Source organism: Trematomus bernacchii, unplaced genomic scaffold (genome assembly GCF_902827165.1).
Source record: "Trematomus bernacchii unplaced genomic scaffold, fTreBer1.1, whole genome shotgun sequence".
Taxonomy (NCBI): Eukaryota; Metazoa; Chordata; class Actinopteri; order Perciformes; family Nototheniidae; genus Trematomus; species Trematomus bernacchii.
Window position 1 is genome coordinate 3,706,084 of NW_022987469.1, and position 27,686 is coordinate 3,733,769.

Below are 27,686 nucleotides of genomic sequence, written 5' to 3' on the forward strand. Positions count from 1 at the left end.
AGTAAACATTATATATAAAATAAAGTCATAACAGTAATAACAATATAAAATAAACTGTCCCAGGTGTAGGGATAGTCTCAGCAGCATACACACCTTAGTGCAAAGTTGTGTGTCGTGTGTCAGTATTTATAAAAACTATACCAAATAAACTGTTATTAAATGCAGTTTGTCGCTCATCCTGCCGCTCCTGGCGCCGCTCGCGCTGCGCCGACGCTTCCTCATGGCGCAGCGCCCACACTTCATCCTGGTGCTGCTGGCGCTCCATCTGCTGCTTGAACACTTCTGCCTGGCGCTCCATCGAGGTGAGCATCTTGTCCTCCGTTTCCTGGGCCTTGGTGAACTGCACCATCTGATCTCCACGCAGCGACTCATTCACCACGGCACGCCGGTCCTCCAACGCCTCGACGGTCTCAAAGAAAAAAGTGCATCCTGTGTCCGCTTTCCTAAGAGGGGCAAATAAGCAAGATACAAGATCAACAACCAGAGACAATACATCATGTATTTTTTAGCTGCCCGGATTATAACAGACAAAGACTCATTCTGAAAACTGCACTGGAACAACTCAACATCAAGGACATGGATTTCAAGTCAATATATGAAAGTAAATCAAGAAATGAAGCAAACAAGCTGATCTTCAAATTCTTCAAAAGCACTGGTCTGAGGACAAGGATTTAATAAAAACATTTAATAAATCAACAGTAGGTGGCGATATATGCTCCAAGTGGAAGCGATTTCTTACCGGAAGTCATGTGACCTCTAGCCCGGATGTTTACAATGTTTGTGAGAGAGTAAAAAGGCGCGAAAATTTGTAAATGCCGGTCTAGGCGAATACGTTTTCACGCTGTTTCATAATTGTACCAAGAAGGAAATAAACATGATTGTGAACATCAGTTCCATGCGTAACGTTCTTTCAAGACAAAGTTACAGTGTGTGTACCTTTGCGTTTGGTTGCTGGTAAGGGAGACGAGCAAGCGCTTTGATCTTCAAGGCAAAGCTCGCTTGTTTCCAACCCCGAGAGTTGATGATTTTCCTCGCCTGAAACACACGATTAGTGCCATGAGTTACAGAAACACTGCACAGTTATTCACAAGTCAAAACGTTTTCATAGCGGCCGAGAATATCTAGCTAGCTAGATGTTATTAGCCAGCTCGGGGCCAGTGTTAGCTAGTTCAGCCTAGCATGGCTAGCTTGATCTACTGAGCAAATAAAAGTACATCTGAGACCATTATTGTGCAGATTAAAACCCCAGTGCATGTAGTTGCTTTTACCTTCGTCGTGGTCGCCCTCTAAATCCGCCGTTGGAGCGGCCTCCAATACCATACTGCCCGACTCAAGGCTCGATGCTGTACCGGAGAATGAAGGTCTGTGGCTTAGCAAAGCATCCAAGCGGTCGTACCATTTACTGGTCTTCCGGTCGTTACCACTTTTATTATTCCAGTCTTTAATTTGTTTGTAGTCCTGCCGGAGTTTCTTTATTTTTAGCCGGCATGCCATGGCGCTGTGCAAGATTCCCATCTCAAGCAACTTCTTCGAACAACGATCGAAGATCTTCGAGTTGGGTACTGGCTTCAGCAGCATTCCCTGGGTCGCGTCCTCGGTGTAGATGTCCAGAAGCGCTGATACCTCCTCATCACTCCATCGCTTCGATGATTTCCTGATGTTTGCCATAACTGCGTTAAAAAAAAAAAACGGTCGGTGCGCTGGGTTTTTGTAGCGAGGAAAAACAATGGCGGCTCTACACAACATTTTCACAGTTGTACGGGCCGTGGTTTGCAATTCGCCCAGCCAATCAGCACTGGGGCACTTTTCACCCACAGGAAAGTACGATCTCTCAGCGGGCTCTAAAAATGGGGGTAAAAGTTCCCGAGATTAAGTACGATTTTTGGTGTGAACGCGACATAAGGGGTACTAACGGAACTAAACGCGAAAAGTACGGTGAAAAGTACTCCGGTGTGAACGCGGCTAATGTCACCTGGAGTGAAAGTGTGAGGTGTAGCATGACGATGAGTGTCTGCATGACATTTCATCTTGGCTTTAGCCTTCTTGTCCTTAGCTCTCACTTCTGAGTCTGAGCTCTTGTTGGCAGTGTGAGTGAATGAAGGGATCTTTGTGTACACTTTGCGTTGGAATAACAGTTCAGCAGGTGAGCTCTCTGTTGTGCTGTGAGGTGTAGATCTGTACTCACGTAGAAATATGTTCAAATGTTGTTTCCAATGAATTCCCTGTGTTTCTGCCACACGTATTGCTTTGCCCAGTGTTTGCATGAATCTTTCAGCTGTAGCGTTAGCTTGAGGCCAAAGCAGTGTGATCCGGCGATGATGAAATCCTAAGTAGTCTGCAAACTGAGAGAATTGGCTGCTGTTGAATGGGGGGCCATTATCAGTTTTTACCACTCTGGGGATTCCAAACATAGAGAAAACTTTGTCCATGACTGGAATGATTGTGTTAGCTGAAGTTGATCTACAGTAACACTCTCAACTACTGGGTAGCGTGCATAATCATCTATCATGACTAACAGGTACTCTCCTGTTGGTAGTGGTCCATCAAAGTCTGCGCTGATACTGTGCCAGGGTGCTTCTGGTAGACTTGACATTTTTAATGGCTCAGTATGTACAGCTGGGGTATTTACCTGACATGCAAGACAGCTGCGTACTGATGCTTCTGCTTTCTGATCAATATCTGGAAACCACACCTTTGTTCTGAGTAGTGCTTTGGCTTTAGCGATGCCCTGATGCCCTTCATGAGCTAGCTGTAGGACTCTATCTTGTAGGGCTGTGGGAATCACTATTCTAGTGCCCCGTAGTACTATGTCTGATGCATGTGACATTGTCAGCTCGCTGCTTACTCGTCGAAACTGTTTTAATCAACCTGGTCTCACCAGAATGCGTGACTCCACCACGACTCCTTAACACCGCAGTGCGTGGTGGAGTCACGAACTTTGCTACATTTACGTGTCGGCACCACGCAACAACTCCAATGTAAAGTGAATGAGGCTCCTTTGTCGTGGTGCACACACGCATTTCTACAACGTCCCGCAGTGAGCTTTTATTCTATAAAACGTTTTTAAAATCTACTTTATATCTTGTAGTAACTCACGGGAGGCTTCTTTTATTTTATTTGTATTCATAATCATTTTTATTTTTCGTCAGAATGTATTATGGTGCATTAGTTACGAATTGTTGTTCTCAAAAAACAGTGCATTGTGTGTAATACAACTGTGATTTTTATTAAATTAGTTCGTTTTTAAGGAAGGCCAGAGCTTCAGCTGTGTCAAATAGATTGTTCCCTTTAGTTAACGTTATTTAAAAGATAATTATATTCCTATTTGATCTTGTCCCCTTTATTGTATTACGGACACAGAGAGCAATGTGAGCGTCCATTCCCATTCATTTTACACCCGGAAGTAAGTATTCTCCTTACTGTCGATTGATTTTACAGTGATATCTGCACTACTCATCGACTCAAAAACACCAGATTATCCTTGTTAATTACACAACATTGATTGGTTTAAATTGTGTGCAATGCTTTTGTAATTTTCCCCTTCGATTCGGAGAAACAAATATTTGTTCAGAGTTTAGGATGGCCGAAGACACTACACTACCCAGAATCCTCAGCTATTGTTCCGCTTTGCCTCAAGCTCTGTGATTGGTTGACCTCCAACTGCATTCCATATGGAAAAAAACGTTTCGTAAAAGATAAAATCATACTTTATTCAGCAGTGCTTGCTTTACTCTTTGAAAGTCATCACACGAATGCATTGTAATGAATGGTTTGGCTGCATTAAACATTACACATCTGTCGTAGTTCTTTATTTATCTACAGAGATCGGGCCTCAGAATAGACCGGAAACTATTCTTTTACCGTTCTATTTTAATTTCACAATAAAGTTAGTAGTAATAATTTGTTTTGATATTATTGTTTATTAACTACTAGACCGCTGGGTCATGTTAAGACCATCTTTTCTGTGTTGCTGTGGGTTTTTTACATCGCTTTTGTGTTACAAATATCAAAACAATAACAGAATATATCCGTCGTAAACTAAACCAGAAACAGCAGTATATTTTATTTTGTTAACACTGTAAACTTGACAGCTTTTTAACCCGCACCTCCTGCTAATTAAAGCACGTTATTACACGTTTAGAGTAATTGCAATGCAGGTAGATTGTGTTGCTTTTTAATGACTGTTTTAAAATGCCTTTTTCTTAATGTCTTTCATTTTTGTAAAGCACTTTTGAATGTGTTATATTTGATGAAAACATTTAAATATTAAGAGTACATACTCTTAATATAGTGGGAAAGTAGAAGGTCAATGATATAAATAATATAGAATAGAAAATATCAAGAAGATACTGTAAGTGATCTCTACAATAAAACAGTTTAGTGCCTGATAGGAGGATGTGCAAAACAGACAAACTAATAAGGCTTTATTTAAACATTAAAGAATACTTTAGGTTAAGGTCTTCTTTTAACCTGTTTCACACCATCCCCCCGGTACCGGGCGGATAAACGCGTCATTTGCAGGAAACAACGTCTAAGGAATCTTAATATTGAATAAAACTATGAATGTGTTATATCCATGTAACGGGAAGAAACTCAGCTAACTGATCTTTTTAATTTAAAAAAAAAAAAAAAACCCACAATGCTAGCACTCAGCCTCTGAATTAGCCTCGATCGAAAAAACGGAACCTACAAAGGCACTTAAACTCACTCATAACTCCCTTATTACTTATCCTAGATGCACAGCCAACCACTCGTTTTTGGTGTCCTGGAGACACTGAATCTGTGTAAAAAACCTCAACACTCAGTGATAAACATTCGCGACGCTATAAACGAAAGCGTACATCATCACATGTGGAGCTAAGTAGCTAACAAACGTAAATATGGCTTACCTTGGTCAAAAGTGGTCTTCAATGGCATTAAAACGATAAAAAAACGATGCTGCAGTTAATCCATAGGTTCATCCTATGTGTCTGTGCCTTCTTTGAAATTATTTCTGATAATCCATAAGCAATACAACTGCGTTTTAGTTTCCAAACTCCAGAAGGAGACATTCCTCCACTTTGGTTTCGTTTTCCACACGCGAAGCGCCCACATTTTTTCTTTACAACGTGTGTGTGAGTGGGTTTCCCCCTTCGATTCTATTGGCTCTAACGGTCACAAGGGTATGTCAACCAACCAAATCGACCAAGGGAAGCCAGAGATAGGTCAAATCCACCCAAATGACCCCAAAAGTGGGGGTTTTTGGCTAAATCTCTCTAAAAAGGTCAAATTTCACTTGTTTTGCATCAATCTTGATACAGGGTACTTATTATATGTTGTACTTTGGATTCCTAAAGCTTTTAGTCTACTAACCCATCATCCAAGGGTAGTTTTCACTATCTGTAAAAAATAATTTTTGGACGGACACTATAATTTACAGTTTTTTACTATGTAAAATCTGAATTTTCTTTAAAATAAAAAACATTTATATTGATTCTGACACTTCTACATCCAACTCACAGGTTTATCATTACTTTGAGAACAAAGATTATTAATTTAACCCTTTTAGAAGGGAAGATATGGTCATTTGTTCTGGGAATGTCATTTTTGAGCCTGAGACCTGAAAAACAGGCTCAGAGTGGAACAGGTTAAATAAGAAAAAAGCTTTGGGGGTATCTACAGATATTAAGCCTGACAAAGTACTTAACGTCTAATATATTGCATGGTTTGGAACTTGACAATCAACTTTCCTGCAATGTTAACTATGTTGAAGCACTTATTTTAACTGATATTATACATATTAATTATACTCTTATAAGATGTATGTAGATAGTATAAGAAATGTGCAGAATATGTTTAATGGTGGAGGTACACAGATATCGATAGATGTCTTGTAATGCACTGTTGATGAACCTGTGACCCAAGTTTTTCATTCATTGCATAACTACACCGTAGTTGTGTATATGATATGTCAATAAACCTTAGAAAATCTTGAAATCTTGAAAGGGATGTGCAAAATAGCCATTACAAATAGTGTATATACAGTTTTTAATTAACTATTAGTAGAGAATAACGAGTAATGAATATGCTTTATAGGGATCTGCAGATAAATATTTAGTCTTCTCAAGCACCCACTACCAAATATCTCGCCTGATTGTTGGCTGAATTCACTGAATTTTACTCAGGTGTAACTAAAGTAAAAGTTTTTAAAGTAAAAAATACCAGGTTAACTGGTTTTTAAAGTAAAAATACCAGGTTAACCTTAAAAAAAGCCCTCAGGATTATAAAAGACCCCCATTACCCCAGCCACAAACTGTTCTGTCTGCTGCCGTCTGGCAGGCGGTACCGCAGCATCCGGACTAAAACCACCAGACTCAGGGACAGTTTCATCCCACAGGCAATAAGACTATTAAACACCTGAACTTTGAAACAACATCCATAACATTCATCTGGCTGCTACTTAGAACTTATTTATCTAATATATCATATTCCAATCACTTGTATATAGACTCGTATTGCACTATTTCACTTTTTACTATTTTACTATTTTTCTTTTTGTATTTACTTGCACTTGCACTATTTGTTCTGTGTAGCCACTATCTGTTTTACTAGGCTTGTTTGAGACGAGCTGCGGCTCGCCTCGAAAGTAGACGAGAATAGCCGATCGCAGCCGGGGGAGGTCTCAAAAAGCTCGCCTGAAGTCGGACAGCTCGGAGTCGGCTTCTTCTTCTTCTTCTTCTTCTTCTTCTTCTTCTTCTCTCGGTTTTTTGGCGGATTTCAAACAACTTTAAGGTGCATACTGCCACCTCCGGAGTCGGCTTGACTCGGTTTGCATTTATAAATGCACACGGCATCTATTGCACGTCTGTCCGTCCTGGGAGAGGGATCCCTCCTCTGTTGCTCTCCCTGAGGTTTCTCCCATTTCCCCTTTAAACTGTGGGTTTTTCTCTGGAAGTGTTTCCTTGTATGATGTGAAACGTAAGGACAGAGGGTGTCGTATTGTCATACTGATATTCTGTACAAACTGTGAAGTCCACTGAGACAAATGTAACATTTGTGATATTGGGCTATATAAATAAACATTGATTGATTGATTGATAAAGAATGGACAAATGTGTTTAATCGTTAATGTCAGATATGTACTAAGTAAATACATTTGTTCCTGCTCAAGATTAGATTCAACTTTATTGTTATTGCACAGATTACAGGTACTGAGACAACGAAATGCAGTTTAGCTTCTAACCAGGAGTGCATAAAGCAGTAAAGTGAAAAGTAATGTACACAATCTACAGAATAAAATATAGAATGAATTGAATGATGAATAAACAGTGAGGGGTATGAATACACTATATACACAGTAGCCTAGCCTAGTATGAACAGTGTGTTGTATGAATATGCTAAGATATATAAAGTATGACAACGGTAAGCAGTGCAAGTATAGTATACAAATATATAGATATTAATTTAATGATGATAAACATTGTGGAACAATGATGAAAAATATGAATGGAAGTGGCGACGTAAAACTGACACAAAACAACAACACACTTTTGCCGAGCCAATGGAGAGTTTCATCCCCAGCACGGGGTAAAACCCACCAATGAGCGCTCAGCTCGAGATACCAGCAAGTCGTTTCCCATCAAGCATTTCGCTTCCGCAGCCCGTGGAGAGAAACTGCGCCGCCTCGCCGCGCCTCGCTCTCAAGTCTGCGGGCGTCTTTGTCCCGCGAGATTTCAACGTCTCATGTAGGCGAGCCTCCAGAGCAAGTCAGACAAAATGACTAACCATCATGCAACGCACTAGCAAGACGTTGATCGCAATTGCGCAGGTCTGCGCAGGTCTCGCTTGTCTCAAACAAGCCTATTGTGTTGCACTGTTGGAGGAGCCTGTGACCTAAGGGGGGGGGGGGTAGGACACGTTCTAAGCACATGGTGTAGTCCCATAGCTGAGGATTCTGGGTAGTGTAGTGTCTTCTGCCATCCACACACTCCGAAAAAATATTTGTTTCTCCGAATCGAAAGGGGAAAATACAAAAGCATTTTACACAATTTAAACCAATCAATGTTGTGTAATTAACAAGGATAATCTGGTGTTTTTGAGTTGATGAGTAGTGCAGATATCACTGTAAATAAAATCAATCGACAGTAAGGAGAATACTTACTTCCGGGTGTAAAATCCTCCGTTATCCAATGGGAATGGACGCTCAGCTCTTTGGGTCCGTAATACAATAAAGGGGACTTGATCAAATAGGAATATAATTATCTTTTAAATAACGTTAACTAAAGGGAACAATCTATTTGACACAGCTGAAGCTCTGGCCTTCCTTAAAAACCAACTAATTTAATAAAAATCACAGTTGTATTACACACAATGCACTGTTTTTTGAGAACAAACATTGGTAAATAATGCACCATAATACATTCTGACGAAAAATAAAAATTATTATGAATACAAATAAAATAAAAGAAGCCTCCTGTGAGTTACTACAAGCTATAAAGTAGATTTTAAAAACGTTTTATAGAATAAAAGCTCACTGCTGGACGTTGTAGAAATGCGTGTGTGCACCACGACAAAGGAGCCTCATTCACTTTACATTGGGGTTGTTTGCGTGGTGCAGACACGTAAATGTAGCAAAGTTCGTGACTCCACCACGCAATGCGGTGTTAAGGAGTCGTGGTGGAGTCACGCATTCTGGTGAGACCAGGTTGGCTTAACAGGTTAACGCTGAGTGTAAAAACTCCACTTGATGCATTTCACTGTTTGGGTGAGAGCATCATGGCGAAGCGCGCGCTCCCACGGCGCGTTCAAGGACCTCAGTAGAGAGTCGGCCCTTTCTGTGTCGACCCCCCATGGGCAGAGCTTCCCTTCACGCGGAGTTTTGCGGCGGGACGGGTCGCCAGAGAGTACCACAGCTTTATTGCTGGGGCCCCACAGCTAATTGCACATCCCCTAACACAGTGTTATGGGGAATGGAAGCGCAGCTGCGTGTTAACGGAGTGGATGGACAGGACGCTGAGACTGGGCTATTCATTCCAGTATTGCAGCATCCCTCCTCCGTTCACAGGCATAAGAGAGGCAAAGCTATCATCCCGAGGGGAGATAGGTTTACTCTCAGCAGAGGTTCAGGCCTTGGTGCAAAAACAGGCAGTGTCTGCTGTGCGCACGCAAGACAGAGAGGGGGGGCATTATTCCCTGTACTTCCTGGTTCCCAAAAAGACAGGAGAATTCAGGCCCATTCTGGATCTTCGTAGTCTGAATCTCCACATTGCACGCAGAAAATTCTGGAGAGGGGCCAGTTCACCTCCTGGGCCACTGCAGAAGTGCCCTTGAGCAAGGCACCTAACTGCTCACTGGTGCTGGCTAGACTGGCTGCCTCCCATCTGACCTCTCAACTGCATGTGTGCATATAACTGTGTGTGTATTTGTATATGTATGTGCATGTTGTAAAAAGTGTGTACTGTGTGTACTGTATGTACCTGTATGACAGAGTGGAAACTGAATTTCCCCCTCCGGGAATCAATAAAGGTCCATCTTCTTCTTCTTAAAAGAACCCACAACACTTTGAGGTGATAAAAACTCCTTTAAACTGCCACAGCGCATCTACAGCCTCTATGATTGTGGATTCTAATATATATGAAAATGTGCTAATCCAGACAGCAGTTATGAAAGTGCAGGGTCATGCATCGTAACTACATGCTACCAGGGCTTCCACCCCATTAGTAATATTTATAATTACTTATATTATTTTATAAGTTTGATAGGTTCCATTACCATGTAGGACATGAGAAGGAAAAGGCAATAAGGGAAAGAATAATGAAAGAAATAAGAAGAAAATAGAAGAAAATGTATCTTTATTGATCCCCCGAGGGGGAAACTCAGTTTTCCACTCTGTTTTATATACACACACGTGCAATATACACACACATAAATGTAAGTTATGTAATAAACAATTGCATTTGAAAACATTTGCCACACGAGTCCTCTTGAAAATAGTCAATTATAACGCTGTTTGTAAAGATAACATTGGGTAGCATAGCACTGATGGGCAAAAGCAACATTCTAATCACACTAAGTACAGTGCTAGTCAGTAATGAAGAGAGGATAGTAAAGTTAACTAAGTCAATATCCTATAAAATTACAGGTTGGACTTCTGTGAAACAGCCTGTTTGAAAAAAAGGCCAAACATAGCTTTTGTAAACATTGATGAGCTATAATATGTTTATACTGTGAGAAACCCTAACCCTATTTTCCATTCATCAACATCTCGATTCTTCACTACTGCTTCTGTGCAGTCACGTGACGCCACTGGACCGTGACAACATGTCAGGTTGCTAAGTGAGCTAGTAAGCTAGCTGCACTTAGCGGACCCAACGATGTGGCTAGAGGTAAAACCCCGCTTTGATTGGTGCCAGCGATCGAACAAGCATGGACTCAGAGAGATGAATCGACTTTGTCCGATATTGTAAATAAAGACCCGGACTCGGTAAGTTCGCCCTTCTTTAGCCACTACGTTAGCCCAGTGAAGACAGTCCAGTAAGCTAACTAGCTAGCGTTAGCGTTACGTGTTCGGCTGGCAGCATCAGCACCACAACGTTTACGAACACTTACGTTACGCAACGTTCAACGGTTTAACTTAAACGTTATTTTTCTAGGGCAGGATACGCGTTCACACCGGTTCACACTAACTGTACGGTAACGCTGAGCTGTGCTGCCAGGCTAATGGACACATGAGCTGCGGTGAGAGCAGGACAGGATGCTGCTCTCTGTCACTGAGTGAACACACACACTCACACACCTGCAGGCACAGATGATCTTTTACCAAACAAGGACATTTGTGCTTTTAAATAGCTTCAATATTATTGTTAAAAATACATATTGATTGTGCTGTTATTCACTATCATCTTACTTCAAACGATACAGTCCAGGTTCTGTAAATATCCCCTCTTTCTGTTTTCAAAGACATGTAATGTGTCATTGGAAAAGCACTAATGATGGCTTTCCTCCATCTGAGCATCAGAGTAATGAGCTGCCCCGGCCTGTTCACCATTCATCGTAATAAATACAGACAGAGAGTATATATTGGATTATTTTTCAACTATGACACATCGATAAAGTGGTGACAATGTCTTGAGTTACAACATTTATTTTTAAGAAGTCCTTAATTAAGCCTGCTAAGTGATTATTCTTTTAGTTTACACATTTAGGGGTTTATTGCCAGCCTTCTTCCTTGCATTTGGAAGTTTAAAGAGTGTTTCCTTGCCTGGTGTTCAACATGAGTTACCATGGCGATCTTCCCCAGTAAGAAGTGGTCCAGCAGGACTGAGAAAACAGAGTTAACCCTGAAGATACCTTGCTAACCCCAAATCCTGCTTCGAGTACAGTCTACTGGTAGGGGAACGTAGGGGATTAACATTGCACATGTTTGGAATTGAGACAGTTCGGAGGGGACAGCAGGGTTTTCTTGGGGGGACCGTAGATCACTGCAGTAACCACCTATGCAGGAATAACATAATAAAGAGAATGAGATAAAACCTTAACGTTAGGCTACTAAAAAGCGTCTTTGTCATGGGGAAAAGGAAATCAACAGGGAGCTAAAATGAATCATTGTCATGACCTATGTTTGTGCTAGCTAATTATATAGGCTAAATGACTAGCAACATTTTAAATCATTGAGGCAAACTGCATGGCATTGTAGTATACAGTCAAGTCCTAAAGGATAGCCTACTTACTGTGTCTCTGACAGGACTTAACATTGAGTCCAGTAAGTTATTATCACATTGATCTGGGTATAATTCAGTCTGGTCATTGATAATACTTAAGTCATGTATGATTACGTCTTTACGCAGCTTCTAGACAGAGCCATGATCTGTTTGGAGACCTATGCCAGGGAAAACAAATGTGCACATTTAGGTTAAAAAAATGCAGTTAACATCACTTTATGTGGTTTATTATTAAGTTATTGAGTTTACTTACTATACAGTAGTTTTAATTTATTCTAGAATGTATTGCAGTAACTTCTAAGACTTTCTGGGCGATTGTATACTTTATTTTTACAGGGTTACAGTTTTCCTTGATTCTTGTTTTAAGTCCAGGTGAAACTAGTTTGTCGTGTGAAAGTGCACAGTGGCCTGTGGTTCCAAAAACAGGTGCTGGGTCCCCTGACATTTTGTTTTGGGGGGGGGGGACATGACAAAGTTTAAGAACCTCGGCTCAATACAACACAAAGAGGTGTAGTTGAAAATGTAACATTCCATTCAGTTGTTTGTATGCTATTACCTTTATAGTAAACAATCCTTACTCTTAAATCAAGCCAACTTTATTGACTTTATCTAAAAGGAAGGAAAAAGCAGTGGTCAAGGAATCATTTGCCCATCAAAAAGTAAGCCAGTGAACTACAGCGACCCTGCTTAATTGTTAATAGAGCACAGTGAGGAGCTGTAAAGGTGCAGAGTTTCACTTCTGCATCACCATTGATGAGGCCCATTAGAGCTGTGTGTGTAATGTGAGAGAAAGTTGGTCCCTGTAGTTCAATTACTCTCTGTGAGAAACAACTCTAACCAGGCTACATAAATCAGATGCAAGTCAACAAGCATTGCCCTGAAGCTTCACACTAGCTGATGGATGTTTTCATTTGATTATTGATGCGTGTGGCCCATTGAAACGGGAGTATTTTACCTAACATCTCATGTGCGGTTTGAAGTCTTTTAACTGGTCACTGAATCTATTGAAATGTAGTTGCAGCTGAGTGTGATGATGCTCATGTTGTGTCTGGCTGCTGCTGGAGACGGTGTGGTGGTTCTGTGGCCCCCAGGCCCGGCCCACCTGCTCCCAGAGGTGTAACGGTCACACTGACACAGGAGCTGCTGACACGGTGACTCGTTTTTCTCTCCCCCGTGGGTTATCTTGCCAGGCAACGCTGCTCAGGCTCCTCAGGTCTCATTTGTGTGTGCACCTTGTTACCTAAGCTTCCGAGTGTTGAGCTGTTTATCTTTCCTATTTTTGTTTCACCGTCCTTTGACACTCAATGTTTATTCACATATTTCAGCCTCTGCCATGGCAGCTGGTGTCAGCATTCTGAGTGACCTGCCTTACTCCACGAGAGGAGCCTGCGGCGAAGAGATCAGCACAGAGATGGAGACGGGTAGGAAAGCTCTACACAAAAACAACACGACTAGCTGCTTGATCTTTTATTTTCAAAGCAATGGCACAGGACTGTACACTTGGTTTGGTGAACCGTTGAAAAATAAATTAACAAGAGTTAAGACAAGAGGCAGTGTGACAGCGTAGCAATTTGCAGCTTCAAGACAAATCTTTCAGGTGAAACAACAAGATTTCTTCAGGATTTTTGTAGCAGGACATTTGGTGTGAGGTGGATTTAGGAGTACTCCAGACTTGATTTAGGAAACATCAAATGTAATATCTGAAAGGTTTGTTGCTAAATGATTTAATGCTTACTTTACAGGTTAAGAAACATCTATCCACCTTATTTATACAATTACAATAAACAAGCAGCACCTCCTTCCTATCGATGCTAGTTATACAGTGTTTGGTGAATTAGACATCTGTGATCATGCGTTTTGACAGATCTTACCCTAAAAGGTATTTCTCTTTTTAATAATTCCATTCTTTATGATGCAGTCACAGCTGTAGATGATTTTATAAATAATTCTCATATGTCCTGTCTCTCTCCTATGTCTCCTATCCCTGCCATCAGAAAAAGGTTAAAATAGGTTTGAGTTGGACCTCAGACAATGTGTCTCCTTTGCAGTTTCCTAGACCATCTTAAAAAAATATGCATAATGGATACAAATAACCTTATAAAACTGTGGACAACTGTTCTATTCTTAGTTGTTTTACTGAATAAGAAAATACCTGACCATGATTGCCTCTTTATATTATATTATTGAGATCAAACAACAACATCACGTATAAAGTTATATACATCACTTTTATAATTGATGTATACAGTATAACCTGAAATTAATGAATAGATGTTTCATTAATATTTATTACATTTCTGTTATATTTCATACATTATTGTTATATTCAGTACATTTCTGTTTTGTTTTGCCGACTGTAAATTAGGGTTACCTTAATGGACACTAGCACTCAAAGCACAGTGAACAATAATTGCTATTGGGTTTTGCATTTCAGGGGGGCCCCCATACTGTAACCAACATTAAAAGGGTATTTTCCTCTTTTATTTACAAGCTGCTTTCCTCAGATCTGTGTTGTGTATCTGTCTGTGGGTGTGCAACATTCGTAGCGAGTTTAATTTGCCTCTCTTTGATCAATCTGAAACTAGAACGCCACTCCTTTGGGGGTTAGGGTAAGAGATGGCAGGCAGCGTGAGGAGGCACAACCAGAGTCCCGGGGTGACTTAGCCTCACCCCGGGATTCCACCGGGTCCGTCTGCGCCGCGTTACGGCTGCGCCGCGGCGTTCACAGCGAACGGTCAGAGCATCCAGTCAATCCCCAAAATAAACTAATTTTGCAGACCCTATCCCTCCGTAGTCTTTCAAGTAGGAGGAGAAATGCTAGCGTTCTCCTCCGGTTTACAGGCACTGTGTACATTTGCCTATATATATATATATATATATATAGAATAATTATTAACCACTAAAATACAGCAACACATCTTTGATTGATGTCGTTTATAACTGGACTATTACAATTATTATGAACTTTGTCTGTACAAAGTAGCCTGTCCAGGAAATATTCCCAAATCAACAAAAACTGCGAGCCTGCACGCAAGACGCTCCGCTTCTGAAACGCGCCCGATAGGGTTTGACGCTGTAGGAGGAACAAAACCGCGGCGCAGCCGTAACGCTACGCAGACGGACCCGGTGGAATCCCGGGGTCAGGCATCTTACAGGATGTCCTGAAGCGCTAGCAGAGCTCAGCCCTGGAGATCACCTCCTCCTGCTACAGAGGAACGGTGGCTGTCGGTGTCAACTCAGCCTCAGCTAGCTAGAATTGTTCTCGTTTAGAAACAAGACCATTACAGACTGTTCAATTGACCCAGTAAAGCTCACAGTAGCTTCTTTTTTACACCAGCATAGAGGTACATTTATTCAATAGTGAAAAGATTACAAATGTATAACTTTGATTTATAGCGCCGTGTTAACCAGAGCCAACGTGGCTGGTTGCGCTACTTCGGGTAGCCAGGATGGCGATCATTATCGGGAATCATTTCCAGCTTTACACACTGAACTTTTTGATTGCTATCCTTGCAACATCCCAGAACTCATAGTAACACGGTATCAAAATGGCAATAAAGAAGTACGCAAATAGATACACAGACTGAAAAAAAATGAAAGTGTTTAGCATTCAGGGCTTGAGTGTTATTTAAATGTTATGATGTTTTTTTTTTTTTCTGTTTGATTTTCTGAAAGCCAATGCTAGGATCCCTACAGCAAAGTACACCAAGATGGGGGAAACCCTGAGGCATGTCATCCCTGGTCACATGCAGTGTTCCATGGCCTGTGGAGGAAAAGCCTGTAAATATGAGAACCCCTCTCGCTGGAGTGATGAGGAGCAAGCCATCAAGGGACTCTACTCGTCCTGGTACGTTGGGCCATCTTTGTTTTCTTTTTTCTTTATTGTTTTTTTCCATATATAGACAATATATAAGACCGTACACAAACATCCTCAAGACATAACAAAATTAAGTTAAAAAAGTCACATAAATACCATAAATCAATTACATGACCTACACAAACATGTAAGGAAATATACAAACATGTAGGCAGATATGAAAGGCTTCCATCCTTCCTCCAGCAGAGGGACATTAATCATCTCCAGTTTGCTGACCCAGAGTACTCTCTAGATCTGCATGTTCCAGATAGTTAAGGAAAGGGCCCCATACTTTTTTTAATAGTTCTTGTTTTCCTTTAATTGAATAGGTTATTTTCTCTAATGAGACACATGCAGACAGTTCTTTTAGCCATTTTCCAATACTTGGACTGTTACATTTTTCCATGAAAGTGCTATCATGCGTTTTGCCTGTAGCAGACATACATTTAAAAATATTTGTTCTTTCTTCCTTATGTTGTGTTCTTTTGGGTAACACCCTAACAAAAAAAACTTGGGCTCCATGGTTAACTGCATTGATAAAATATCTTCTATCATAAATCTTACCTCTTCCCAAAACGTTTTTATCTTGGTACACTCCCAAACACAATGAAAACCTTTTCCCTTACATTTTCCACATTTAAAACATACATTTAAAACGTATGTTTTAAATGTGTCTGGGATATTACCACTAAATGTATTTAGCTTTTCTGGAGTAATATATATACGCATCAGCCAGTTCTATTGTATGAGCTTAAGACGGGTATTCACTGTTTGTGATTGAGCTTTCTTAAAGGCACCTTCCCACTCATCAATTGTCTTCCTGCAAATCCTACCTCCAATTTCTAAGTTTAGCTTCAGAGGACTCAGGGGAGCCAGATATAAGCAAGTTATAAAGTGCAGAAATTAAGTTTTTCCCCTACAGTCCCTTAACATTATTTTCTCTAGTGGTGAGTATGGAGGTATAGTTAGTAATTGTTTTTGGTTTGCTCCAATATAGCTTCTAATTTGTAAACATTTGAAAAAATGCTTCCGTGAAATGTTGTGCTTGATTGTAAGCTCCTCAAACGACATCAGTTTATCATCATTGACTATCGACTATATTATCTCCCTTATTGTTCTGTATTGACGTAATGGATCTTTCAATTTGTAATTGTTTAATGCGCCACACTAATATCTTTCCAGGCTTCTCTCCTTGATCGTAAAATGTTTGTTTGAGTCTTAGTAGACTTGCCACTGCTTTAGAAGCTGATCATTCATGATACTGGGACCTCAGTACTAGCAGTTCTTGTTGTACTTTAGGGCAGGGTTTCTGAAAGGCCTCACTCTCCAGGGTTTTTATTTTTGATTCCAACATTGTCATTTTATGACCAGCTTTTTGGGATTTAGAGCTTGTGTAGTTAATAATTTGGCCTCATATAAATGCTTTAAAAGCTTCCCATCTTATAGATGCTGATGTTTCCGATGTATTTGTCTCAAAATCGAAATCAATTGGTTTGCCAAGATACGGGACACAATCTAAATAAATTGGTTTGCCAATATACGTGACAATACCTTCAAATGTAAATCTTTCATAATATTAAGTAAGACTTCCCTGCTTTTGGTGTGTGGTTTATCTATGCCCCCTGACCGATCCTTTGTTGGATCCAATTAGGGCTGCAACTAACACCGATTTGGATAATCAATTAATCTGATAAAAAACCGCGCCAAAAAAAAAATGTTTTCCATTATTTTATTCAGAAAACTGCATTTCCAAATTGACAACATCAGCACACAAAAACATCCCAAATGTAGGCTATAAAACATATGTAAAAATTATATAACAGCTTGTTTTGAACAACAAAATATGTCTATTTAGGTTGCTCGAACAAAAACAATGTTCTTTCAAATTATCAACAATGATAACTAACATACAGTAACTCAGTGTAGGCAATACAACATGGACATTTTAAATGCTTGAATGGACCTGAGCATTTATAAATAATAATACATTATAAAAAATGATAAATTATAAAAAAATAAAAAATAAAATTGTGAATCACAAACAAAAGTGTTAACAGGCTTTGCTACAACAAATAGGTAGATTGTCTCTGCAGTTACACATTCATAAACTCACCCTCACAATCACGAACCCTCTGTCTTTCTATAGTATATTTACTTGAATAGACCTGAGCTTCTATAAGCTATGTTGAATACACACATCCCGCCCACCTCCTCCTAATTCTAATATCAGCCATTGGCTGTAAATGTGTCTTTTGCAAAAAAAACATTTTAGATTTCAGACTTTTTACTCTTTTTAAAGTCTTTGCAGGCCTCTGCAATTCCAGGAAGTAAATGTAACCTCCACACCCTGCGACATGATCTTTGACACAGATTAGGTTACCCACATGTACATAAAAATGCACATGTACGTACGTGCGTCTCTTTAATAACAATTTTTAACTCGAGCCTCAAATTCGCATGGCGCGTTCTCGCGGTAGCCAATCAGCAGTGAGGATCTCAGCCACTGACGTTGAATCAGAAAACGAAAGCAGCAGCCGTTAGCCGCCCCGTTTGAATGACAGGAGTAAACACAGCTGACAGCCGCAGTGAAACTCCAGCGATTAGAGCAATGCGAATATTCGCAATTATTTGTGTGAAAATCCTACCCTGTCCACCATACCTATCTAATGGGCAGTGAGCTCAGGAGGAGCCAACAAATGTTATGCCGCAAAATTCAAGATTATAAAAGTAGCAAAATATAATAAAAAGATGCATTCATTCTTAAACTGTAAACCGTTTTTTTAAGCAAGGCTTAACACAAAAGTAGCTGAATAGCTAATTATCAGGGACAAATTTAACTGAAATCACCAATCCCCATAAGAGCTGGCCTCTATAGTACTTATTAACTCAACCTCATTTAAAGCTATTGCTTTCAACCTTGTAACTTAAATACTATGGAGCTAATTTCCTGCCATAACTCCACAAACAAACTAAACAGGTTTTACAAATGCCTCATGATTCACTAACAAACACAATGTGGTTTGCCAATACAAAACACCATCTACAAACTAATGCATTTAGTTTTGCAAAGAAAAAATGTATCTATCAAACAAACACATAACATTTTTCTAATAAATCATGTTTCAGAGACAAATTCAGCATAGGTTTTACAAGTACACACTTTTTTTTTACAAGTACACAACTTTTTTTTTTACAAGTACAACATTTTTTCTTCTCACGGCGGAATATTACTGCCAAAAGTCACGTGACTCACTCACGTGACTTTTGGCAGTAATATTCCGCCGTGGCTGGCTCATACACACTCACACATGCTCACTCACACATGCTCCACGGAAGCAGGGGGCGCTACTGAGTCCATTGGGAAGGCGGGAGGTTGAGCAGAGCATGGAACAGCCCTTGCCAGCCTGATGACAGCAGTGTTTCTAGCGATCCAGCGATCTGGGTCAGTGTTATAGTGATAATATTATAAACAAGGTGAATTTAGCGATCACAGCGAAAACAGCCAAGACACATATTGAGCCCAGAAAATGAATGTTATTAGGGCTGTAAATATAATAAGCCTTTGTCTAAAATGGACAACATTGTAACTAAGGAGATTTAAACTATAGCCTACAGCGATTCTGCACTCAGTCAATCAGCTGCTCTTCATTTTCTTTCCTGCTATATTCAATGAGTGATACAAATATGTTTTACCATAAGTTCTGAATAAAACTGATACTGTTGGACTCGGTACTAGTTGACTGCTACAAGAAATAAAATGAAGTACTTTTAATGTGTACTTTGTGAGTAATCCTCTGTCAGAGTCCCCTCCTGAGTTCAATAATGCATGTTTCTCTGCTATTTTGAATAAGCGTTAAAACACCTTTCTCATGAGACTGATATTATTGGACAGAGTATTTTAAGAGGATGGTCGACATGATATCAGCAATACTTCCAGTCAGTACTCTGCCAGCAGCATTTTTACCCCTTGGAAAGTCTTTAGAGACTGGCCTGGATAGCTGGTCACAAATATCCTTCAGCAAAGTGACACACCCTTGTGACTCTTGTTGGCCTCTTATGGGGCTGCTGCCTTTTAATATATGATTATTTCTCTGCTCCTAGTTCATTCCTCTCAGATTCTTCCATCAGTCTCAGTCATCGCATGTCAGTCAATAGAGCTTCGAAAAATGTGTCCAATTCAACTAAATGTTTTTGTGAAGGTCAGAGCTAAATTATAGATTGTTTGATTGTGTAATTACTAGGGATGCTCCGATCGCCAATTTTGGGGCCGATCGCCGATCGCCGGAATCAGTATCTGCCGATACCGATCGCCGATCCGATCGAGTGGGCGGGGCCTAAATGGAAGATTTAAACATCACTTTAAATCTTCCATTTAAAGTGATGTTTAAAACTCAGTTAATGGGGCTCATTCACTGGAGCTTCCACAAACAACAATCAACTTAATTATTACATTCAAATTATGTATATTATTCAAGTTTACATTCACTTTGGATAATAACACGGGAGAAATGAGCAAGCGCTTTTCCTCTCTCTCCCTCTCTCTCTCCCTCTCTCTCTCCCCCTCTCTCTCCCCCGCTCTCCCTCTCCTGACAGCCCGTCAGTATCGTCTCATGCAGCTCGCTGATCCAGTAATGTGTGAGGCCGACAGTGAAGAATACACATATTTATAACTAGTTTAGCTTGTTCCAGAGGTAGATAAAATAGCTAAGTGTGTTAGGTCTAACTCTTGTGTGTTTCGCTCCACTCACCGCTCCGTCACAGCGAGTGGAGCTGCAGGATTTCTGCTTCACACACGTTGCATACCGCTATTTTACTGTCTTTTTCGGACACCTTAAAATAATGCCAGACCGGTGAAGCCATTTTGGCGAGCTTGTTTTGCCGCGCACAGAGAAAAGTGTCATGTATTTTACGTCATGCGATCGGCCCTCGCGATCGGCATGTTTAGAGAGCACCGATCGATCGGTAGAGAGTGAGTATCGGCAGATCTCGATCGGTAGAGAGTGAGTATCGGCAGATCTCGATCGGTGACCGATCGATCGGAGCATCCCTAGTAATTACAAGGTGAGAGAAAATAAATCCACATCCTCCTATTAAACTTATTTTATTTACTTTTCCATGTTGTACTTATACTTACTTGTATTACATGTTGAACCACATGCTGGATATCTTCCCCAGCCTCAAGGAAATACAATACAAATAAATGGATTCATAATTTAAAAAATGTATAGAAATGTATAAATTAATAATGTGTGCAAACATTTCAAATTTAAATATAAAATGAAAAAGAAGTTTACTTTTGAAATGATTTCTCACAAAAACCTTTCTAAATTATAGTAAATTATTAAAAAAGGTTTAGTCAATATACGTTTTTCTGCCTAAAATAGTTTAAATTGAACGTAAACTATATCAAACACCACATGGAAATTAACCAATTTTTGCCTGCTATTTAAATTGACTTGGTTGAAGTTAATAACAATATTGATATTATATAGATATATAGATATATATATAGCATATAATTGATGCAGTCTTTCTGAACACTTTTAAAATACTGCAAATGAAGAATATTTGTAATGTTTTACACAGATAGTGCCTTAACTTGAATTTGAAAACACGTGGCAACTTTATTAATACAGCAGTTGAAAAGATTTGTGGAGGGATAAATTCTTCATGGGCTTCAATGGCTCTCTAGATAAAGGGCGTTTTATGGTTGCTTGTATTATCCTCAGATAGTAGTTTGTTTAAATAACTAGTGACATTTTAATAAATATTGCAAAAAAGGGCTCCAAAAAAGGCATATATATATATATATATATATATATATATATATATATATATATAAATATAACCTGGCCGGCTTAACCAGTCTGTATTTCTTCAAGCACCACAAGATTCATAGTTTATAAAGTACAATTCTGGGCCATTGATTGTGTAATTTCTCCAAACTCATACAGTAAAAATGCCTGTTATGAAGCCTTAAAATGGTGCAGGAAAAGGACTTTACATTGTATTATACTTAAAGGGGACCTATCATGCAAAATGCACTTTTGTACATCTTTTATACATGAATATGTGTCCCCGGTGTTCCAGGGAACTCACCAAGTGTCAGAAAACACAACCCTCTCTATTTTCCTCCATACCCAAATCTTTAAAAAAGGGGCTGCAACGGATCTGATAAAAACTGATCCAGATTTGAACACTGTCCTGACGTCAGGACGGTGGCGCTACGGCTATTGGGCCAACTCCACCAATCAGGAGGAGACAGCCACGGCCATTGCCGTTCGAAAGTGCTGGAGACACTGTAGTACATATGCCAGGCCTGTAAGTGGCGCTGTAGTCTGCCACAAAAGCAGCGAAGAAGACTTGGTTACCATGGTTACCCTTCTGTTTATTCTCCGCTGTGGCTTTTTTTCTCCCTCCCCGAGGCAAGTGTTTGCTCCCGCTACAATGCAATCCCTCCCCGTCGAGGCAAGCACTGTAATTCTCTCCGGTTAGTCCACCAGCAGATGACAAACACCCACCTCTCCGCCTCTTCCAAGGAACGAGGGGACCGTGCGGCAGAGTTTCAGTTTCAGTTACTTTCGCCGGTCAAGATGTCCGTTAAAGTTTAAATCTTCCGGACAAAATTAGAAAAGTGCCGGTCAAAGGTCTTCTTTGTTATTTATTGAGCTATAAAACAAATGAATAACGACTCTATATAATAAAACACGGAGGACTGAGATCTTTTTTTCTCCCCCTCTTCTGACAGCCCAGCAGCTGATCAGAGCACGTCTCCCCTCTCCTGCAGGGGGGCGTGGTCAGCAGAATCAGACCCGTAGACAGCAAACAGCACATAGAGCGAAATGAGGCATGGCTAAAATGCATGATCTGTTTGGTATTTTCAAAACAGAAACGTATAAATATACCTTATATAGGTATGGCCCTACAATATATCATTTAAATATAGCATGATAGGTTTCCTTTAAAGACAGGACTATTCAGTTAAGAGAAGAGAAAAAAGGAAAGAAAATTGTTATAATGGGTGATGTAACATTAATGACAGACATAATATGAGGTCCTTGGCACTCAGACTTTAGAGGGGTCATTTTGTGAGCATGGGGCATCACCCTTACAGCATCAGGAGAATATCATATGGAGTCAGAGACTGGAAGTGTGCTGGAGGCTGATGCGTTGACTGGGACTGATGGAAGGATGAGGCTGATGAGACTGAAGAATCTGCGAGGAACGAACTAGCGGCAGAGGAATAATTATATATTAAAAGACATCAGCATCATAAGAGGGCAACCGTGTGACAGAGTGTTACTTTGCTGAAGGATATTTGTGACCAGCTATCCAGGCCAGACTCTAAAGACTTTCCAAGGTGTAAAAATGCTGCTGCCGGAGTACTGACTGGAAGTATTGCTGATATCATGTCTACCATCCTCTTAAAATACTCTGTCCAACAATATCAGTCTCAGGAAGAAATGTTTTTTAACGCTTATTAAAAGAAAAACATGCATTCTTGTACTCGGGAGGGGACATTGACAGAGGATTACTGGAAAAGTACACAATAAGTACTTCATAGTACTTGTGGGGGTAGTTTCAGTAGTACTGAGTCCAACAGGGATCAATCTCACGAAGAACTAATGGCAACAAAAAAGAATTCCCTCATCAAACTTAGCAGAAGTGGCTTGATTTTGTTCTCAGCAGGGGACTTTGACAGAGTATTTCTCAAAAAATACACAGTAAAAGTACTTCAATGTATTGTTAGTAGTAGGCTTACCAATACAAAGTCAAACAGTATCAATTTCATTAAGAACTAATGGTAACATTTTATTTTTATCATTCATCAAAGATAGCAGAAAACATGCATTATGTACTATGGAGGGGACTCTGACAGAGGATTACTCACAAAGTACACAGTAAAGTACAGTAAAGTACTAGTAGCAGTCAACTAGTACCGAGTCCAACAGTGTCAGTTTTATTAAGAACTTGTGGTAAAAAATATTTGTATCACTCATTGAATATAGCAGGAAAGAAAATGAAGAGCAGCTGATTGACCGAGTGCAGAATCGCTGTATAGAGTGGCGAAGTCACGCCCATCTACTTCCGCCCCATGGGACCTTATTTCGGAAAAATAATGTATTGAAGTCAATGGAGAGAGAAAACTTATCTTTCGATCCCGTTTGAATTGTGCCATGAATTACACATATGATGTTTGTCAATCTTAAAAAATAATTTCCATGTCAAAAAAGTCACAGTTTGTCGTAAAACTGTTGAAATATAAGACTATGAAAAATACGCAACTAGAAAGACTACAAATCCCAGAGTCGCGTAAGTGATGTCACAATTGTTTTCCTCCACTAGCTAAGATCAGCGCCATATAGATATAATCTATCTATATGGCGCTGGCTAAGATAAGATAACTTTAACAAGATGCCTGTGTGCTTAGTACCACGTTGTTATCATACCAGCAATGGGTCTTGCTCATTCTTTCGCTTCCCGTCTGATGAAAGGACTAGGAGTGTCTGGATCAAGCTAGCTAGTAGCTAGCACGTTAGTTAGCATTACAGCCGTGTCATTTTTATTAGCCTTAACATGAAGTAACATAAAGTAACCCAACATGTTAAATAGTAAGAGTAGTAGTCATATTTCGTGAACCCTTTGAATAGTACTGTCACCGGTGTGATCATTCTATAATACACAATTTAAGCCCGGGGGAGAAATGCTAACGCTAACGCTAGCGATCTTCTCTACTTCATGCTATCTGCACAAATGGTTGACATTAAACATTAAAACGACCAGGCAGTTCAGAGAGAATCAAAGGAAGGCAGGCAGGCAGCTTTGCATGACATTCTTCAGGACGTGTTTCATTGTGGTGATAGTGAGGGTAGTCAATCGTTTTGTTGACAGTAGTGACGGCCATCTTGGTGACGTGTGTTGTTCTGTGAGACCAGAGATGTAGTTCATTGAGCGTTTCACACAAACAGATGTGTTACTTCACAGTTTTACGACACATTTTTTTTTTTTTGACTTGCAAAATTATCTTTTAAATTGACAAACATCATATGTGTAATTCGTGGCACAATTCAAACGGGATCGAAAGATAATCTTTCTCTCTCCATTGACTTCAATACATAATTTTTCCGAAATAAGGTCCCATGGAGGTCCACCGGAAGGGGAGGGACTTCGCCACTCTATAGTTTAAATCTCGTTACAATGTTGTCAATTTTAGACAAAGGCTTATTATATTTACAGCCCTAATAACATTCATTTTCTGGGCTCAATATGTGTCTTGGCTGTTTTCGTTGTGATCGCTAAATTCACCTTGTTTATAATATTATCACTATAACACTGACCCAGATCGCTGGATCGCTAGAAACACCGCTGTCATCAGACTGGCAAGGGCTGTTCCATGCTCTGCTCAACCTCCCGCCTTCCCAATGGACTCAGTAGCGCCCCCTGCTGCCGTGGAGCATGTGTGAGTGAGCATGTGTGAGTGTGTATGAGCCGAGAAGGGTCCAGCTGCGGCCGCGGCCAGTGGAGGTTGAACCTGTAGGAAGTTGTAGGAAGTTGTACTTCCAAATATGGTCAGAGAGCGCGCCCAACACGTGAGACGCTGACGCAAGGATATTTAATCAGACATGGAGGTTTACAGAGAACAGACAATATGGTGCACCGAGTACAGGTAATTAATGTCTTGTGTATTTAGATATAATTACATTCTATTTAGGTTCTCGGTTGTTTGTCGATTTGGCTGTTTAGCGCAGTATAATTGTGTTTATTTTGCTAATTTGTATTTTAAATATTCAAGTTAAAGGAATGGAATACATAAATAATATATATGTGTATGCTAACTGAGCGAGCATGTCCTATTAGCATACATGCTAACTGGATGAGCATGTCAAGCTAAGAGCTAAGATATACATCTTAGCTAAGATATATGTATATCTTAGCTTGACAGATGGAACAATGCATGTACTCTAATTTTTACAAGAATCTGATTTTGTGTAAGTTTTAAATATTCATTGAAGGAGTCTTTCACATTTTAATGTTTATTTATTTAAAACATTTATTAGTTGCTATACTGTAGACATGTAGGCCTACATATGTATAATTATATTATTATTTTAAGTGTGGTTTAAAGTAAACTTATATAAAGTTATTTGGTTGAGCCAAGTAACCCAGGTGGATGCAATCAGGTAATTAGGACAGAGGCTCTGTTTGTAGATGGGGTTTGTGGCCATGCTGTAGGCCTGACGTTTAAAATAAATTATCAAATCTTATCTGTTAAGATGAACGTTTCATTTAAAAGGTTTTTATTTATTTGTTTAAGGAGGGACCCCAGAGCCAAGGGCAGGCAGAGCAGACCACCTTCTGCCGCCGCAGGCAGGATCAAACTCTCGGTCCGGCAGCTTCCCCGGTGATGGGCTCCGTGTAACAAGTCCCCTCAGTCTGTGCGGGGGGGGCGGGCCGTGCCCAGGTACTCCCCGTTCAGGCCTATCTGCACCACGGTGATGCTGCGGTCATCGCTTGCCTCTCCTCCGGTGTTGCCCTCGGCTCCCTCCGCCGCCACACTGCCCAGCACACTGGAGATCACTATCCCGTCGGGTCGCCAGTCTCTGGCACTGTTATTTTGGGGGTCGCGGGCTGAAAAGTCTCACCATACTTAATCCTAGACAGTAGCACATGGTAGCCTATATATTGTACGACTTTATAATTTTTGAATGTTGATATGTATTCGCTCATAGCCTACTGTGCCTTTCACGCAGACAATACAAGTGAATTTTGAAATTACAAATAGGTTTATGTTTCAAGTTTATTTGCATTCAAAACGTGTTTTTAAACCCTTCTGTTCAAAGTTGATATTTTGTTTCTTAAAAGATTAAATCTTTAAAAACATGCTGTTTGCCATTTTTAAAGTTTGATGGAAGAAATTAAATATAGGTCACTGACGTGGAGCTTTAGGCCTGCAATGCTTTCAAAAAAAAGGTTGGTGTTTCAGTTTTGTGGAGTGAATATGGATGTTAAATTCACAAATGAGTATGAATAATCTTAAACAAGAACAGGATCTTGAGCCATGATGTTTTTAAAGTACAGAAACATTCAGAATGCATGACGATTCCTTCAAAGGTTTTGAAATAGACCCCTAGTACTCTTAATTTATAAAGTAATAATACATGTGAATTATTGAGCTCATTAGTGGCCTGACTGGCCCTCCTAATTTGGTCTAAAAAAAGTCAATGATGATCATTGTGAAGGGGTGTCCAGCCCATATCAATAACATACCAAACTACAGGCTCATGTTATCATGTTATAGTAGGCCTACCTTACATGAACCTGTTTGAAACCTTAATGACCCCATGATGTGATTATTTATATCTTAAAGGGCCCATGTCATGGCCATTTCCACTGATCATAATTACATTGTTGAGGTATACTAAAATAGATTTATACTGTGCAATTTTCCAAACTCACATTGGTTTCGCATACAGCATCTCTGTAAAGTATGTGTATTCAGCAGTATTCACTCTCTCCACTAAACGACTCGTTGGAGCTCTTGGCCCCCCCCCCCCTGTGAGCCTAGTGTGCTCCGATTGGTCAGCTCGACCACTCTGTTCTGATTAGTCAACCACCAGAGAGGCTCCGCCCATGTCTAACAGTGCTTTTTTCGGCTCGCTCTCGGAACATCAGTCTTATAATGGCGTCGGTACAGCCGTATATTTTATACGCTAACTAACCGAACTGTACCTACAACTGTTGTTATAGAAGAGTAAGTTATTTTTACCTGTAATAAACTACTACTGTTTGATGAGAAATCAAATCATGGTTTGCTATATATGAATGATACGTTATAGGAGCAAATAATTCAGGGAAGAAAGGATAGGCCTACTAAGTATTTCCATCAAACTTTATTTTTAGAAATGTACAAAATGAACATAAATATACATATATACACGGTATATCATCCATTCCTCCCCGTTGTCGGCATCTTGCCTATCGCAGCCGGGGCTTTTTAGGCCTCAGTGTGGATACCGGTCCCCGTCATGTATTGTCCGCCAGGATCTGGCTGGACGAAATCAAATGCAAATCACAAAATATTAGAGAAACTTAGTTGTTTTAGATTCGTTAGTAGTAGTTGTGGTAGGAGT

The 27,686-nt window shown here is 40.0% G+C and overlaps 1 protein-coding gene across 3 annotated transcripts in view; it reads left to right on the forward strand.

Annotated features, from left to right (window-relative positions):
- Positions 1-10,256: 10,256 nt before the first annotated feature.
- The window catches only part of ptpdc1a (protein tyrosine phosphatase domain containing 1a), a 36,841-nt gene continuing 19,411 nt past the window's right edge, over positions 10,257-27,686 (forward strand). For all 3 annotated transcript variants that reach the window (XM_034144392.1, XM_034144397.1, XM_034144393.1), the window contains exons 1-3: positions 10,257-10,462; positions 13,025-13,120; positions 15,375-15,546. In XM_034144392.1, the coding sequence (XP_034000283.1) occupies positions 13,033-13,120; positions 15,375-15,546 (260 nt within the window). In that variant the 5' untranslated portion in view covers positions 10,257-10,462; positions 13,025-13,032. The remainder of the gene's footprint in view (positions 10,463-13,024; positions 13,121-15,374; positions 15,547-27,686) is intronic.